Source organism: Notothenia coriiceps, unplaced genomic scaffold (genome assembly GCF_000735185.1).
Source record: "Notothenia coriiceps isolate Sejong01 unplaced genomic scaffold, NC01 NC01_scaffold00003345, whole genome shotgun sequence".
Classification (NCBI taxonomy): Eukaryota; Metazoa; Chordata; class Actinopteri; order Perciformes; family Nototheniidae; genus Notothenia; species Notothenia coriiceps.
In genome coordinates, this window is record NW_011336046.1 from 148,088 (window position 1) to 166,988 (window position 18,901).

Genomic DNA, 18,901 nt, shown 5'->3' on the forward strand with positions numbered 1-18,901 from the left:
CTACTTATGCAACTGATAACACTGCACAATCGAGATTTTAGATGTATTAGACTCATTCCAACAAACACACCGCAACCATTCATTTTGGTCTGTCTTCACATAATCGTTTCCATGGTAAACCAGGCAATACACCAGCTTCTTCCTGTCGATCCAATCGACCAACATTAACACATCTAACTGACATTAGGCAACCTACAAAAAAATAGATCTAAGGTTTTGTCATTTCTTCATTTCCATGTGTAATATGCAGATCCTTCGGCTTTCTCCTATACAAAAGATTTTATTTAAATCAACCCATCACATACACTTCACAAACAAAACTTAACAAAGTATCTTAAACTGTTAAAGCCTCGAACTCAGAAGGATGATCTGTACATGATACAAGCACTATTAATAGTTTATCATTCTCATTCTTTGAGTGTCACACACATATAACTTCAAATTTGTTTTTAATAATCACATCGAACCCAGCGCGCGATGTGCACATAAATTCAACAAGACTCTCACTACCCACTTCCTCATGTATCAATTTTTACTCTCATAAAGATTTAACATATCCCCTTCATATTCACCCCCTGCATCCGAGGTCATCCTTACCTTATCGTTTCCCATCTTTCCTACACAAAACATTTGGACATGAATTAGTTCTTTACGTGATCAAAGTATCTGATACCTCACCCTGTACAGTCAACTATCACTTAAGTTATTACGTGCTAAACTCAGTAATTCACAATTTCTACGCATGACAACACACTTTGTCCGTGTTTGGCTCTCTCGCCGCACAGTGAAGCGTTCCCGCATTGACGTCACTTCCGGCTTCCCCCAAAACCTCAAAATGAGTCGAAGGAATTTTCCCGCGATGTTCGAAATTATTGATATTTATCGGAACGGTATCGCTTTTTCTTTTTTAAACTGACGGTTCGAGATTACTAGTAGCCCACTATTTCATTGCACAACAGTTGTTGGGTTCGTGTCACAGGCTCTTTAAAGTTGATTTTTTTTTTTTTATTGCCCCAGACTCCTCTAGGAGCTATGTCATATTTTTGACCTGATGAGTTTGCAACCCTTACAATGATTATACACCAGTCAGAACATTAGACTGCAGTCCTGAGTAATGCCCAAAACATTGTAGCCCTGTGTGGCCCATGCTACTTTAATGCAGCCTTAAGTGACTCCATGTAAGGTGAAAGTAAAGTTAAGGTAGTTAAACCACAGAAAAAAAAACAGCAACTCTGTAGTAACTCCTCAGTCTACATTGCTTTTCAGACTTTGGGCAAACAGACACAGTTAGAAACTAGCAGGGGAACACAGAGGAGCATTTAGCAGCTAGGGATAAAGACACCTTCAACAGAAGACTGAAGAGACCAAACCAGAGCTGAAAGGATAGTTAATACTGGACTCATGAATCATGTCCTGTCACTGCTGGATGTGTTAGTTAGTAGGCATTTATTTTCTAATTTGTTCAACAAAGCAACTTAATAAGGGGATAATATGTGAATTTTGACTACTTTTCAGCTCCAAAGTTGCCCCAAAAAATCTATTAATGCAGCTTTAATTTAATCTGTGTGATGTTAATGTGCTTTAGGGAGTTTTTCAATAATCTTCTCATCTATCTTGCACTTATATGTACACTCAGAATAGAAAATGTTCTGATTAAAGACAGCAATGCATTAAACCAAATTCTTGAGAAAAAACAGTTATAATTTAACATTTTCCATTTATGATATATAAAACCAAAGACGGATGAAGAATTATTGTGAATTAAAAACACTTTTTGGGATGTTAGGGCCTGAGCCGTAAGTGCATGGATTAATTATCAAAGGGCATGTACTTTATTATTTAGTAGCCATATCTAAGGGATTGGTATTCAAACGTCAATATTGGCACGGCGCACAGTGAAACTCAACCTCAGTTCAGCTCTAGTGGGTAAGTCTGTTAGTAGGCAGCATCATTGAAAATCCAGTCCTTATGCCCTGACCACACTAGAAATGCAAGCTGAGGGACTGCAACCTGAACCCCCCCTAGGGCCCTTGGACCCAGATGTTAGAGGACAGAGTTAAATGGAAAGTTCTACTTTAGGATTAATAATTTACTTCAGTATTATGTTATTAAAAATACATTCTGTACCGAATAGAGTCTATTAAAACATAATGTGCCCATGAATGGTATCTTAAAATAGAGCAACTGTACAAGAACTAAATAAAAAAGAACATCTGATTTCTCAGAGGCTAGAACACTTGGTACAAGGTGGAGCATGTTACCCATTAAAAAGAAATGCTTGCACATTTTAACAGCATTAACAGCAAGAGTAATGATTACTGAATGGATTGTCCATTATAACCCTGAGCAGTCTTCCCTTTAACCTCGTAGTGCCCTTTTTTATCTTTTAAATGACAAATAAAAATAGAAATAAATAAAACATGTGGCAGGGAAACTACCAACACAGCTTGTGTCAATGAAACATACATATTTCACACCTCATGCTGCTGAGAGCTCATGTTCAGGTTGTAACGACAAGATTCAAGCACATTTTTAATGTTATAGTCTTTTCCTCGGCCAACACAGGCTGCTAACAGATCTCAGCGGATTTTAGAGTGTCAGATTAACTTAAATTCAACAAGCATTAAAACCCCATGACAGCCTTGCTCTTCAGAGATCCCTGTTATCATCGCCTTCACATGCTGAGATGTGCGAAAAACACAAGAAAGAGAGGAAGCACAAACAGGATAATAAGCGTATTTTTTTGCGTAACAGACGTAAAGTCAAGTTCAATAACTAGCTGTAGTCACATAACAAGTGGTAAAACGGCTCTGTGCTGACGTTGTGTTTCTTTGGAAAATTGGTCACCAGGCAGTGCGCTTAATGTTCAAATTATTCCGACTTTGACCTTGTGGATCGGTGACCTTTCCATGCACAACCAATCAGATGACAGCGGTGCAAGCAGGCAGGGGATGTAACCATTGAAATGAAACTAACTAGCTGTTTTCACTGCAAGGCTCTGCCCAACCTCACGGGAAACTAAGAGAAAATGGCGTACGATGTAAATGAACAGTCCCACCGTGTGAGCTTAATCTGCAGATAATTCATGGCAATTCAATTAGTAAAGATTTCGGTTTTTTAAGTACTGTAAATGAATATATTTGGGCTCAGAATGGTTGGTCAGACAATACAAAACGTTTGAAGACATCTTCTATGATTACCTTTTCAATTGGATAAACGCCATTAAATAAAAGGATTGGTTGCAGCGCTCAAAACACACTTACTAATAATATCTAGAACATAATCAAAATGTGACGCTGATAGTGCTCCAAGTCAGTGTGTGAAAACAACTATTTCTTTGTAATGTTTTTAAAGAGATTCCCTGTGGTAAATTGCGGTATCAGCACATTTAGATCCTGTATTGTTCTCCTCACTTCCTGGCGGTGATTCTCGTGGTTGCCACCGTCACATGGAGAGGAAGCAGTTTCTGTGCACAGCTATTCACCAAAACATACTCAGTCTACCTCAATCTCAAAAATAATTATCATACCAATAAGGTATAAGTAGTGTATAAACCTAAACCTCGTTCTACTGTGAGAATCAGCAATGTTTGACAGCTGGGCTATGCTGAATTTTGGCAGATTGAGGATGTACCTTTTCCACCTAATCGCAGTGGTTCTCAAACTTTTTTCAATAATGTACCCCCTTTGAAAAAAAATATTCAGCCAAGTACCCCCTGATCAGCGCAAAAGCAATTTGTTAGGGAAAAAATGCCTATATAAAGAGGTACAGTACAGCCTTGCACCATCAGCGTCTGATATGTTAAAACAACAACCTTTTAACAGAGAAACACTTAAATGCTACATTTCAAATGTTTACAATCCATCACTAAATTCATGGCAAACCAATTTTAACATCATGCAATAACATCATAATAATACTTGCATTGAACTGATCTTTTTAATAAGTTGTACTTACAATTTAGTGAGAAACATGGACTTGTGCTTCACTGAGGATCTTTGTCTTTCTCGTGACAGGGAGGCAACTGCAGTTATACTATACGCTATACTTTGCGGCCACACGCCGTTGCCAAGCAACGCTTATTGTTTAGGTCCTTTGATAAGCAGGCAGTCATATAATTAACTACAACTAGCTAGATCTGATAGATTTGGACATAAACGCGAGGGAAGTATAACCGGACGCGAGAGAGAGATCAGAGATCATATCACTAAGAGTTAGACCTAACACACTTAGCTAGTTTATCTACTCTGGAACTAGCTAAACTATACATATATTTATTCTTTACTGTCGGGTCACTTATTACAGGTTCAGCGAGCTGCACAAGACTGACGGGCTGTCAGGATAGGGAGAGGAAAAGAGAGCACCCCGTTTATGTTTCCCATTTTATTATCCAGAATTACTGTAAACTTTTGAATAAAGTAGTTCATCTACTACTAGTAGTTTGTTTAAATGCATTAATTATGTTTTTTTTCCCATTAACATAAAATGAATCTCACATACCCCCTGTACTCCAACGTACCCCTAGGGGTCCGCGTACCCCCATTTGAGAACCACTGGCTTAGAACATCAATTGTCTTCTGTGGTGAATGGAAAAAATGATTATGCCTGCTCAAAATAAGTATATATTTGCAGACTGTTGCTTACACTCAATTAAGTCTGAATTAAAAAATAGAAGCTTATTTTATCAATTTTCAAAAAATAGAAGCTTATTTTTTCAATTGATTCCAATGAGAACGCTCGGAAGCGGTCGCCTCCAGAAAAAGCAAAGAGCCTGGCGTCTTTTTTCTGAGCGCTCCGCCTTTTCTAGTCTGTATAAATTGCATGAAAAGCTTTATTTTGGCAATGCCGGTCAGACGAAAATGATCACAACAAAGACAGAAAATGTTGTTTTTTTGGAGCAGATTTAAATCGGCCGATACTGATGTTGTGCCAATATCATCGTGCATACCTTCTTAGAACTGCAATGCAAAAGAAATAAGTTAAATCAAAGAAACATTTAGTAAATCAAAATAGATACCTCTTGTTGAAGATGACCCCCAACAGTTGGACAGCGAAGGCGATGGCAACGAAGAGCAGCAGAGCCTTCCAGATCCAAACTGTGCCCACCCGGCCACACACCAGCCACCGCAACATCCTGGGGGGAGGCGATGGATGGAGGAAGGTATAGAAGGGTGAGGCAAGAAGATTAAGGAGAAGGAGAAGGTGAAGGAAATTATGGTGGAGGGGAGAGAAGGGTGATGATGTTGTTAATGGGGGACAAAAGGGGGTGGTGGGTGGGGAAGGGGAGATGATGTTTTCGAGGTGGAGGAGGGGGACGTGATGTCATGTCAAAAGAGCGATGAGGAAATGAGGGTGGAGGAGGTAATAAAGGGGTGGGGGAGGAAGAAGAGAGGGTAGAGAGAGAGGGGGAGATTTGGATGAGTCGTAAAGTAAACATGAATAAGGCTTCATCAGCATCAGCCTGAAAACATTCACAGACAAGAGGACCAGCCTACACTGAGAAACTGACTAATTAAACGTATTATTCACATAATTGTATTAGGTTAATTGAAAGCAAATATATTAATTTGAACCTATTATTTGTTATTTAAACTTGATAATATTGCGTTCAACTAACCTAATACAGTTATGTGAAATCTGTTGACCAAATAAAGATAATTAATGCTGTATATAGTTTGGATATTGCATTATCCGACCAATGTTTCTGCTGATAAAGTCATATTATCACACGTTTTTTTATCCACGGGATGTAAGTAAACTTTGACCATGTCATTCTTAATAACTACTTCCGCTCTGATGTGTCAGGGTCATCCGGATACACTTCAGTGCACGGCAGCATAGTGGCAAAAAGGGAGAAAATAACTGTCCAATCAGAACGGAGGATGTGAATGACGTGCTAAACACGGACATGACTGCTAGCCTCGGGCCGGAGAGGAGAAAGAGAATGGTGTGTGTGTGTGTGTGTGTGTGTGTGTGTGTGTGTGTGTGTGTGTGTGTGTGTGTGTGTGTGTGTGTGTGTGTGTGTGTGTGTGTGTGTGTGTGTGTGTGTGTGTGTGTGTGTGTGTGTGTGTGTGTGTGTGAGAGAGAGAACGGGGAGTACAGGGGGGTTAGGTCATAATGACCAATGCTGAAAATGAATTAAAGGGAATGTGTGGCATTGTGATGAAACATCATTGATTCTCCCTTTTTTTTCTCTCTTCAGTTTGCAGCAGTATTGTCAAAGCTAAGAGACAGGGAGACAGTTTGACATGGGGAAATTACATTTCCTGCTGTATTTAAACAGTAACAAGTGAACTATCTGTACTCAGTGGTGCAGGACGAGATCTGTTATGGCGCATTTCCACTACAGGGCCTCGCACGGCTTAGTACGGTATAGTTAGGCCTTGGTAGTACAGGCTCACTTTATGCTGCGTTTCCATTACAGTTTAGTAGCTGGGGTAGTAACTATAGTAACGCAGTGTAGGCGGAGCCGTGACGTCATCTTCAATGCGAACCACAAAACCAACATCAGCCGTTAGCTGTTAGCACTCAGAGCTCACAGCTCTTCATATCTGTTCAGAAACTAGACAAAAGTTAAACAAGTACAAACCACAGACTGTCTGTGTCATGGCGAATACAGTCGCTGGTTTATTTATGTCTGTAGGCCGTTGTTGTGAGTGTGGACGGTCGGAGCATATACAACGTTAGCTTAGCCGATCTCCATTCAGAAAACATACATTTTAAAAGGTTTTTCGCCTGTCGTCTGTCTGCAGACTTGTCAAGTCTGCAGACAGACGACAGGCGAAAAACCTTTTAAAATGTATGTTTTCTGAATGGAGATCGGCTAAGCTAACGTTGTATATGCTCCGACCGTCCACNATTTGGATAAAAAGAACACGGTGGTGCTCTAGGAGGAGATTCAGGTGATAAGGTGGGTGGGGGGGGGCGGGGGGTTTCCTTGGTTGCTGATTGGCTAATGGTTACACCAGCAAAAAAATCGTTATGACATGATAAAGTGGCCAAAATCTGATCAGCTCATTTTCAGACAGGTTTACTTTTTATATAAATGGATCAGGACGAAAAGAGAGAGAAACTTTTTTGCTGAAACTTTCAGAATCTCTTTACACAGAGGGGACACATGCTTATGTAGAAGACAGGAAAAAGTGGATTTTGCCTAATAGGTCCCCTTTAAATATTCTGTAAACAAATGCGAAGTAGCGTGTCATAACATCTCCCTGTGTAAAGAGAAATGTTGATTTACATTGATGAACCATAGTGTTCAGCAATCAATAAGTAGCCGGCTGCGTGTGAGCAACAGTGAGCAGTTGGTGAAAAGATGATGTGTGTTAACAGCTGCAATGTGAGGTTACTGAACAGCAGCCGCTCTGACCTGCACAGCTCAACTGCACTTCAACTCTGCAGGGAGAAAGAATACTCTCAGGGGGACAAAACACGACGCCAGACATTTGAATTTGTATTCCAGCTTAAATCCTTCCATCGTCCCAACATTCGAGCCAAAGAGTTGGGAATATATTGCTGCTTTTGTGAGGTGTTGAGTAACTAAAATCCTTTATAACAATACTGCATTAGAGCAAAGGTCCAGCGGTCGAAAGCCATATAAGAATAAAGAGAAAATAAAATATCAAACATAATGACTTCACTGCTCTCACAATATTTTCCGCTTCAAATCCTGGAGGTGAAATAGGGAAAGAAAAAGTTCTACATTTTTTGCTGTCCTGCAGACATTAAGTTGAATTATTATTTTCCGTTGTGCAAAGTCACTCAAGTACTGTACTTTACTTGAGTATTCTCACTTTATGCTACTTTATACTTCTCCTCCACTACATTTTGTCAGCAAATATTGTACTTTTTACTCCTCTACATTTAATTGAAAGCATAAGTAACTTTTGCAGGTACATTTTATTAATACAATTTTAATAATATACTTGAATATGCTGTTATGGATAGAGTTATCTGGCAGTATAAGAAGTTATTTATGTTTTCTGGTCCTCTAACAGCTGAAACATTCAAATGATAGACACGTGAATGCATCACTAATTATACTACAGTGATATATTATATATTATTCTGAAAATGACCACTTTGAAAAAAGTGTATATGTAAGAATATTTTGATGCTAATACTTTTATACTTTTAATTATCTAACATTTTGATTGCAGCATTTTTACTTGTTACAGAGTATGTCTACACTGTGGAATTGAAACTTTTACTGAAGCATAAGATCTGAGTCCTTCTTCCCCCTATTATTTTACAACAATAACAACACTTCCTTCTCCCAGGCTTATGTCAATTGGTGCTTTGTGGTGACTTAAACAAAGGTCAGCTATTAAAAGAAGACCTCTCACATCCGTTACTATTCAGGATCTCTGTACCACCATTCCTTTCAATGGGGACTGAAGGTCAGTAAATTTTATATATAACCGTCCCAGGGTGCTACATTAAATCCATTCTTAACATAAAAGTACTTGTTCTGCAGCAACATTTCAGAATTCAGAGATTCAAGTCAGAATTCAGACATTAATGTATTTAAATTAAAATGTTTTTAATATAAATCATTTGATGTGTGGCCATATGTTCTTATAAATAGGCTATATTTGTGAAATACTTTAACACAATGTAATTAAATAAACAGATATGCATGCATTAGTTCAACCACAGTACTGTGCTTTTACATTGTTGTGTGAAATAATATTTATTTATTGCGCTCCAATGGCAAAACATGACTTTAACAGGCGATGAGGTAGGGCCATGCATCATGGGGACTAAATGTATCCTTAAATATTTTTCTCGTGATTCACTTCCGTCAGCGTCACTTTGCCTTCAAAATAAAACCACAAACTTTGTCACTTAAAGTGTCAGTGGGAACTTAATCATTTAGAATAACAAGTGTAAAGGCTTTTAAACAACAACAGGATCTGTTGATTCCATTATTGTTTAAAGTTGCAATAATTAATCATGAACCTAAAACAAATTGCTTGGTTTTTTGACAATCGGATAACCGTTTGATTAGTAATTGTGTCATGCTAAAATATCAGAAAAAGCAGTTTTGAACCTCTTCAATATAGTGTTTCCCTACTTTACTCTTTTTTATCATATTAAACTAAATATATTTGACATAAAAGAGCATTATCTTGAACTTTGAGAAACTGGAATGGATTTATTTAGCCAATTTCAGACATTTCTTAGACCAAACGATAAATCTTAAATAATCGTAATTTACAAGATTATTGGTAGGTCTACATTTGTTTTACTGCGATTAGGCCAACAAAATAATAGTAAATCAATACATAAACAAGTAAATAAATGAATACTACAGCAATTCCTTCTAGCTTTTTAATCCTGGAAGTGTATAGATATAAATATAGGCCTATACAATGTATAGATATAAATATAGGCCTATACATAACAATACAAGTAACCCAAACAAAAGTGGAGACCTTTTTTTGGATTAAAAACTCCGGATTTTCGGACCCGTCTCATGCAAATCCGTAAAAATGCTTTTATTTTGAAGGTGTCCGCGAAGTATTAGACGCTCATATTCACGCTCTCTTTATCTCAGTTCTCCCTGTGTGTGTCGGCCGTCGTCCCGGCAGAGATTTGATAGAACTGTCGGTGCACAGCCAGATAAATTCGGTCAGAGCCCCGGGCAGGAGTGAAGCCTCTTTTCCGCCTCCTCCAGAACCCGGGTCCGGGCTCCGTGCGGGTCTCCCCGGGTCCATGGCCTGATCGGTACCGGCGGCTGGTCAGCTGCGGCTGTTGCCTTCGAGATGCTCCGCGCTCTGTTCCGCTGCACAATAACACCGTCACCGATACCGGTCTGGAGACTCAGCTATGCTTTTCAGACGGAGAGCCAGGTAACGATCTAAAGAAAATGGGAAGAGTCGGAGCTGGAGGGTGGAGGGGGGGTCTGCAGAGATGCACATATTGTGGGGAATGAAAAGGTGGCGCTGAGCTGTGATCCTGCAGGAAAAAGAGGAGAAGGTGTGGGTGGAGGAGGGCTGCTTCAAAGGCCTTCCATGTGCAAGATGTATTTGTGCATTTACAGCCTGTGTGTGTGTGTGTGTGTGTGTGTGTGTGTGTGTGTGTGTGTGTGTGTGTGTGTGTGTGTGTGTGTGTGTGTGTGTGTGTGTGTGTGTGTGTGTGTGTGTGTGTGTGTGTGTGTGTGTGTGTGTGTGTGTGTGTGTGTGTGTGTGTGTGTGTCAGACTGAAGGCTCCTTTGTGTGGGTGGGTGGTGGCCCCTGCTTATTCTTCTGTGTGTAGCACCGCTCGTATTGTATGTCCGTACCACCCATCCTTTACATATCATGATGTTATCCTGCTCTCCATGTGGTTATAATATATTTTATTATTCCATGATCTCTGTGAGTGATCACCACCAGGCCACAGCTATAACACCCCACACATTAAACACAGTACATCTGCTAGGAGACAAGTCTCCAGCACACACCACCTTGTGTTTTATTGACACTCTGGTTTCAGCACACAGTGAAGTGTGTTCCTTTATTGCTCACCCTTTACAACATGTTTACTATGTATTATTACCCAATTTCATAATATACACATTCTCAGTGTGGATTAATCTGCAGTATAATTGTTAAGACAATACAAAGACAAATATAGTGGAAAAAGTCAAATATAATTTTTTGAGGACATCCACAATCGACCTGATAATTGTATTTCACAACAATGCACTTATTGTGAGAGTTTTTGTTTCTTGATCCAAGTAAAAAAAAAAAAAATAATGCAATATTTCCCATTACTAATAGTCATTATTATTTGTTTTTATTGATTTATTTAATATCATTTTGCCAACTTAAATACCCTTTTTCTTTAGATAAATTATCAGTAGAAAATAGAAAAAATCTAACTCTAACCAACAAGAAAGAGCAGCCAGCTCGTTACATTGTTGATATTTCTTGGGGCTTGTCCCAAAATTAAATTTTATGTAGCCTAGAAAGCTCTTGATAAGGATAACAAATAGTTTGAGGTTACTTTAGTTGCACAAGTAAGTTAGGGACTTCAGTTTGAGCTCTAATTTCTTAGCAAGTGGTCTGAAAAGCTAATAAACATACACTGGAGCTTCTTAAATAACTAATATAGACTTTAATTAGTCATAAAGGGTTTGAATAGGTCTAGACAACAATGTTAGAATGACATGCAGGTCATATCCAAGTGCATCAATATGTGTTTAGCGGCTGATTTCCTCTTTGTGTAAGGCAGCAGCGTCACAGCACATAACTCGTATGTCTCTTAATGTCCATTTTCATTGGCGTATGCAAATGTCACATCACTAATGGCGCATTTCCACTGCAGCGCGTAGCACGGTTTAAGCGTGCGTGCCAAACCCGGCCCGTTTTTGGTTGCGTTTCCACTAGGGGTAGTTCCGGCTAACGGGTACTTTTTCACAGTTTTTCTGGCTCTCCAAAATCGAGGTNGGGGGGGGGTGCGCCACAGTTTATAGGCGCTGTACGCAATATAGGTGTAGTTCTGTTAGTATAAGATAATAAGATGTACTTTGTTGATCCAAAATCGGGAAATTGTGTTTTTATGAAATAAAAAAAAATAACAAATGTCTAACCTTTTTTTTTTTTTGGCGCCCCCCATTGATTGATGCGCCCTTAGCATTCGCCTATACTGCCTATGCCAAGGGCCGGCCCTGGAAGTGCTTATTCAGAGCTCAGATTATGCTCGGGCTAGTTTAAGCTTCTTTATTTAAGAAGACAATCCAGAAGTTAATTGGCGCAATTCATCTGTTGTTGAGTGTCACCCCCTGGTACATGTCGTTTTTTTTAATACTACCAGTGGCAGTTCTAGACTAATTTACTGGGGGGGCCGTGATGGGGCCAATAATTTAATAAGAGGGGCACATTCAATGCAGTAAAAAGGAGATTTTAACATGTTTTAGTTTTGAAAAAAACTACTTTAAATACCATTATTGGTGTTTGATTTAGTAACAGAGTTTGTGTCAATGACTTTGTTACAATTGTATTTATTTGTTTGAGTTACTTTGGCCCAAGATACAGAACATTAAAAGAAGTTTGGGGTAATAAAAACATTATTTATGCAGCCAAACTTCTTCTTTTTTTTTTTTTTTAGTATGCGTCGGGATTTGTTATAGTCACAACATTTCTTTCATTAATTAAGTTATTAAATTACATTACTGAATGAAAAAAAATCCCTGTTGACTTTGGCCCAGGATACAGCACAGTACCTTAGCATTTGACATGAATTGCATTATCATAGATTTATACTTTTGGAGCGGGGCCACAGGGGGGCCCAAGCTCCGTTTCACAGTGGCACTGGCCCCTGTTGGCCCCCGGGACCACCCATGAGTAATACCATTTGGAGTCGCAAACCTTAACATTTTCAACACACAGTGCTTAAAGGGCCATTATGATTTTTAATGTAAGTATTTTAGGCTATTCATTTGAACCTGATGTCCAATTCCTTCTACAGCTATAGTCTTTTTTTGGTTCACTCTCAATGCTCTGATAATACTGTTCTTGACTGCAACAGGACGTTTTTATCAGAAAAAAAGCTCTAGCTAAAAACACAACTTGTCTAATGGAAAGATAATGTTTCTCTGTAACAGCTGGATGTGTAAATAAGCTAAAGCCACCATCCTAACCTGAAAAGAGATGTTATTGTTTTCTTGTTGCTGCTGACCCCAAGTGGTCAAGATCAGTTATTGCAGGTTTAAAGGTCACATGTAATTAACATTTTTAAAGGTCCCATGTCATTGCCATTTCTATTGATCATAATTCCATTGTTGAGGTATACTAAAATAGATTTATATTGTAATATATATTGCAATTTTCCAAACTCACATTGGTTTTTCATACAGCATCTCTGGATATGTGTATTCACTCTCTGTCCTACACGGCTTGTTGGAGCTCCATTGGAGGGTCCATTTGGGTATGGGCATGTCACTGTACCCAGGAAGAAAACCATGGAAAAAGGGACATCTCCAACGAGGCGTTCTGGGGCAGTATAGACAGGTATTTTCTGTGTTAGAGTTTTACTCGCTACAGGGTGTACTTTGAGGGTTTGTGACTTTGCAGACCGTTTACAACCTTCATAAGGGGACGGGTAATAACCGGAAAAGCATGACATGGGACTTTTAAATAAACAATTGTATTTCAGCTTTTCATTGCAACACGATTAAACGATGTGTTGTTCAAATAATGTTATTCTCCTCATACTTTCTGCCTAAATATGACTGTACTGACCAGTTGCTGAAAAACTCTGCTCTCATGAAACAAAAGCTGTGATTGGTCAGTGTCTCTTGATCTCTGCTGTCAATTAATCACAATTTTTAACAGTATATGCAGTAGAACCATTTAGAGTTTTAACAATAGCTCATTATCTTAACTGTAGCTATCTTTCTGTCTTTGCAGCCACAAAGGGGCGCTCTTCACGAGTGAAAAATTCATGCATTTTAATCTGCAATATTTAGGGGAACTTACAATTGTTGCAACCACGGCGCCTTTATGTCTTGGAATTGATAATATGTGACTTTATTATAGGGTTCTCGGATACACAAGCATACAACACAAACAGGAAACCACAGACATGAACACATGCCTCTGCTTCTCCATACAACCTCTGCCTCTCAGAATCGTGCACAAAAAAAAAAAGCAGAAGGGCTTGCTGCAGACAGTCGAGGACTGTTCCTTTCCTTCACTCACACAATGCTTCACTTCTGTTGCCATCCACAGCCTATGGAGCTCAGCTATCAGAATTATGCAGATAAATGTACTCATGAAACCAAATCACTGATATCATCATGATCTGAACAACAAGTGATTATGACGTCAGACGCCCTGTAGGCCTACAAGCTCAACATCTTATAATGTATCTGTTACCAATGTCAACCAAAGATAAGCATGTCTACTTCCTCCTGCCTTCATTTCACAAAAATACAGTGTGGTTTCGGTGATTAATTATTAGTATGAAATGACAAGAATGAGAAAGTTGTTGTGCTTTGTGTGTTTAGGTAAATTATGTCCTTCCATAGCTGTTCTAAAAATTAAAAATCAGTTATATTTGCTGAATTTCTGTGACTTGGACTCGTTTGCCTGTAATAAATATGTCACTTTGTCCTGCTCCCGGTGGAACTGAATGCAGTTTTTTTTTTCATGTTTTTAAATTAAAAAACCAGAAAACCAGCACAGACGAGAAGTTGCACTTACTGTTTCTCTTATCTTTCCACAAACCTTTTTTTTAACACCTTGCACTTGATCTTATTTAATGCAGAAATTAAAGAGGTTTTTTATACATCTCATATTAGCTATTTCATATTGCATCTATCATAAAAAAATTCTATTCTTTTATAATTATCCAATTTATTTAAGTTCAGTTACTCATGGTCAAAGACATATTCACTGATAGATAGCATAGCATATTTATTTGATAACCTTAATAATATGCATAAATAATGCTCCATGATGTATAAAACAGAAGCAATAAAGGGACAGGGTGAAATACTTAAGGGAATTACATACATTGTCATTCTCTGGGGTTTACATTATAGAAATGATCCCAAAATGTCCTCATTGTTAGGTTAAACGTCAGATTTGATATGTTGCATGCACTTCAAAAAATGTAAAGGTTGACTTTAATTAAATGTTTTGTGTCACACGTCATTGTTTAGGTTAGTAAAAAGCAATAATATTAAGTAAAAAAAAAATATTAGATTCAACCAACCTAATTCAGTTATATGAAATCTGTCGATATAATACATTAATGAATGTCAACGTTTCTGTTTTTCAGTGTGTCTGTTGAGTCCTTTAGCTGTTGGGCATCCTGCTCCTGTTCACATCGGAACTTTGACTATTCAACAGAAACATCCTCCGAACAGTGCCCATGTCCACGTTCTTCTTGAAGGTGTCCGTGGTGAAATAGTATGCAACAGGATCAAGCACTGTGTTGAGACACGCCATCATCAGGCTGTAGCGGTATGCAGTACGCATGGGGCAGGATATATCTTCTTTATACAGAGAGAGGACGGCCAGGATGGTATGGTAAGGGAGGAAGCTGAGCAGGAAAATTAGGAGGCTGGTGGCAATCATCCTCTGGATTTTCCCGCTGTCCACTAAGTTGGTCTGAGCCACAGAGCTACGTTGGACAGCACGGACCAAACCCCATGAGCAGATCAACATGATGACCAGTGGGATCCCAAACCCCACAATCAGGCTTGGAAAAACCACCACCGGGTTTGTAGCGTAAACAGGAAGGCTGTCAAAACATTCCGTGTTGTTAACATAATTGCGCTTGGTAAGATAGATGGGTAGGCTGGCTCCAAAGGTGAGCATCCATATCCCGAGACAAATCCACGGAGCTTTCTTTCTCCCTGCCTGGACTCGAGACGACATAGGGAAGCTGACGGCCATGCAGCGGTCGAAGCAAATGCAAGTGAGGAGAAAGATGCTTCCATACATGTTGGCCTTGAGGACCAAACCGAGGACTTCACAGGTCCGCTGACCAAGGGTAGATCCCAGATGGTAGTAGATCCTCATGGGCAATGTGAGGATGAGCAGAATGTCTGCTATGGCCAGGTGAGTCATATAGACTATGGTTTGAGATCTGGATTTGGTTTGGCTGAAGAAAAACACCAGTGCTAGGATATTAAAGACCAGGCCAACGGTGGAGATGAAGGAGTACATGGACACGGAGAAGATGCTGATGTGTTCCGCACAGCTGTTGTTGTAGGCCACGTTGGGGGACATGGTGACCTAATTCACACAAGAGGAAAACCAGTGGTTAGAAACAGTCTAAGTTGTTTTTGACATTCTCTAAGCAACGAAGACACATATTTAGAAGGAGGTCAAGGTGCATGGTTGAGCTAATACAAATTTGGTCCCACTGTTGGTTTAAAACAAATCAAACCCCACCTTTTGTACAATATTTATATCCACACGACGTGCATTTAGTAACAGAAAAAGCAAAGAAAATGTGGATTTGGATACTACAGTATATCTATGACTTAAGAAGCCGTAGAGTAGAAGGGATAATGTAAATTAATATGTATACATCACTTTTTGGTTTTCTAACTTTTGAGATTTTTTGGAAATTCAAGTTTAAATTCTGGCATCATCTGGAGTCGTGTTTACGTGGATATGATAAACGTTAGTCCTATGTTCACCATTTTTAGCTCAGTTGTTGGTCCCTACCAACTCTTTGGTTGGTATTTGTTCTCAGTGTAAAGCGCTGTAAAGCCGAGCAGAACTGCAGATTCAGGCGATACATTTCTAAAGGTCCATCAACCCTTTCCCATTTCCGTATCATTTTCTTTCAATATATATTATTGTGTCTTTAACAACATCAAAGGCCTACTTTAGTATGACTATAAGAGCTGTTTTAGTGACATGCTTTGGTCAAATTGCTTACCTGCCGGCTCTGTGACGGACGCAGCAAAGCCTTTCAGCTTCTTCTGTGCTTTTAATTAGACTGCGTATGTTCCCTCTAAAGTTAGTTCCCCCTCATAAACCAACACATATTCAGCTTTTGTTTTAACCTGCCGCTCTTTCTGCTGATTTCATTTGTCTTTTTCACCAATCAATATCAATTTCACAGATTTTCTACACCGTCACTCCTGAAAGAATCACTGGGAAATATCTTTTAATATATTTATTGACAATAAAACAAAAATCTGTTTGGTTGTAATAAATGTTTTGGTTGTTCAATCCTTTGAGCGTACACGGTGGTAAGTACAACATATGGTTAATAGATAAGTGTACAAAGTAAGAATGAATGCTTTTTGTTCGTCCTTATTTGCAACCAATACTTCCACCTAGTATATGACTCTTATAATATGACTCAATCAGCTTTTTTCCGTTGTCTAATTGAAAGATGCCGCATTTTGAATGACACATGAAGTACAGCAAATTTGATAGTATGTGAAGAAATTAGTAAAAGTGTGACAATACCTGTTTGATGATCAAAAGAGAAGTAGATTCAGATGCAGAGGAGTGTGTGAGTTTCAGATCAGCATACTGACACACTGGTGACACTGAGGTGTGTGGAGCACAGGAAGTTGACCAATCTTAAGATCTCGCTTGCGCTGTCTCGCTCTTTGTTGGTTTCTATGTAGGCCTACACTAGTTCCTTACATCAGATATATTTTGGATATGTCCCCATTTTGGATATTGTATTGTCCTGTATTTTAAATTAACATTGATTTATTGGCCGTATCCAGTCCAAACGGAAATATAACAACATTAATAGACCAGAACCACATTGAGCCTAAACAGTGTCTACACCACCTGTTTATTTGTTAAAATAATATAACATTACGAGAGGATAGAGGACACAGAGAAAACACACAGAATACTGCCTTCTTGAGTTCAATTTTTCCTCTGTGGGGGAAATGACACTTAGGCCTACATTTCAAAACACTATGCATGTAATACACATGGGGTTTAACCAACAGAACACATCCTCTGTCTTTAAGAAATTAGAAGAATTGCAGCCAACACGTTGCCTGGTAGTAAGAGAGAGGGAGTCACTTATCTAATTAAATGTATAAGCATGCAAATGCCTTTAAGAGGCCATCACATTTATAATTTTGAGTATTTCCAGTGGTGTAAAGTGTCTAAGTAAAAGTATTCAATTACTGTACTTATAGTACACTTTTGAGATACTTGTACTCTACTTGAGTATTTTAATCTTTTACTTCTTTGTACTTCTATTTCACTAAAATTCTGAGGTAAATGGTGTACTTTTACTCCACTATATTACTTGACTACTTAAATGTTTGGCTACTTTGTACTTACTTCTACTTCCCCACATTTATTTAATACCTTTAGTTACTTTACAGATCTGGATGAATGATATGAAATATAATCAAGTCTTAAATCAGTCTTTAGTTCCACCTGGAGTAAATTCACAAGCTACCCTGCACTATACAAAGTCATTCAAACTAGCTGCACCTTTAACAGCTTTGACAACACTTTGATGATCAATCATTATAAAACATATCATATTTATCCTACTCACTGGTACTTCTACTTTTACTTAAGTACAAGATCCGAGTACTTCTTCCACTTTACATTTCATGTAAATGTAATGTAATGTGGGCCTGCTTTCTGTAAAAAAAATATTAACCAGATATCCACCAAAAGTGATATGTAATAATAAATAACACTATATCGATTTTAGAAAAAACGATAAAACCTTTCATTTTTCTGGGTAACACTATGATCATCATAAAACAATAATGGTCATCCAAACATAATGCATAGTCCATAAACACTTTAACAATGTGACTGATTGAAACACTTATATTACCTGGAGCTGTTGGAACATTTTAATAAATAGACATAAATATTAATGACAGTGTGATTTGATCTATTATATTTTGTCAAACAGGGCCATCTAGTGGAGAATAAAATAACGTTCATCTACTGGAGCACAAAGAAAAAGGTTTCTACTTTAACGGTTATACAGTAGAAAAACAGTTTGACATCGTATGTAGCGTTTATTCACTAAAAAGTTAATCGTTTCCCTGACGTAAATGATGGATGGCAGGCAACATTGATAAACAAAATATTCAGGTGTATCTAGTTGTAGACCTCGTGGCGCAACGGTAGCGCGTCTGACTCCAGATCAGAAGGTTGCGTGTTCAAATCACGTCGGGGTCAGTCTTTTTAAAGAAAGGCGTTCATTGATTTTTACGATACACCGTTTAGTTAGTAACGCGTGGTGTCAACAAACAGTAAAAAGTACGTCCCATGTTCAAGGAGCAAATACATGAGACTAATCAATGCCTGCGACAATAGGCTACTTTTCTTATCCCCAAGCTCATGTCTGAATTAATAATAATGAACTCCTATTTGTTTCGGAAGCAGTGCTCAAACTATAAGGAGACTTAGCAATATATATCACTTTAGATACAGTCGTT

General features: G+C 38.5%; 2 protein-coding genes and 1 non-coding gene across 4 annotated transcripts in view; 1 reads left to right on the forward strand and 2 right to left on the reverse strand.

Annotated features, from left to right (window-relative positions):
- Positions 1-5,159, reverse strand: part of gal3st4 (galactose-3-O-sulfotransferase 4) — a 16,327-nt gene extending 11,168 nt beyond the window's left edge. For both annotated transcript variants that reach the window (XM_010766537.1, XM_010766536.1), the window contains exon 1: positions 5,018-5,159. In XM_010766537.1, coding sequence (XP_010764839.1) covers positions 5,018-5,133 — 116 coding nt within the window. In that variant the 5' untranslated portion in view covers positions 5,134-5,159. The remainder of the gene's footprint in view (positions 1-5,017) is intronic.
- Positions 5,160-14,325: 9,166 nt separating this feature from the next.
- LOC104941438 (lysophosphatidic acid receptor 6) lies at positions 14,326-16,996 on the reverse strand. Its single transcript, XM_010766538.1, has 2 exons — positions 16,929-16,996; positions 14,326-15,734 (listed from the first exon to the last, which is right to left on the reverse strand). Exon 2 carries the CDS (start codon positions 15,726-15,728, stop codon positions 14,790-14,792), a length of 939 nt encoding a protein of 312 aa, XP_010764840.1. The 5' UTR covers positions 15,729-15,734; positions 16,929-16,996; the 3' UTR covers positions 14,326-14,789.
- Positions 16,997-18,569: 1,573 nt separating this feature from the next.
- trnaw-cca (transfer RNA tryptophan (anticodon CCA)) lies at positions 18,570-18,641 on the forward strand. Its single transcript has one exon. It is a non-coding gene; the product is annotated as a tRNA-Trp (tRNA).
- Positions 18,642-18,901: the final 260 nt, after the last annotated feature.

Coding starts and splice junctions, on each gene's coding strand:
- LOC104941438 (XM_010766538.1), bottom strand. CDS start 15,728: ATGTCCCCCAACGTGGCCTACAACAACAGCTGTGCGGAACACATCAGC.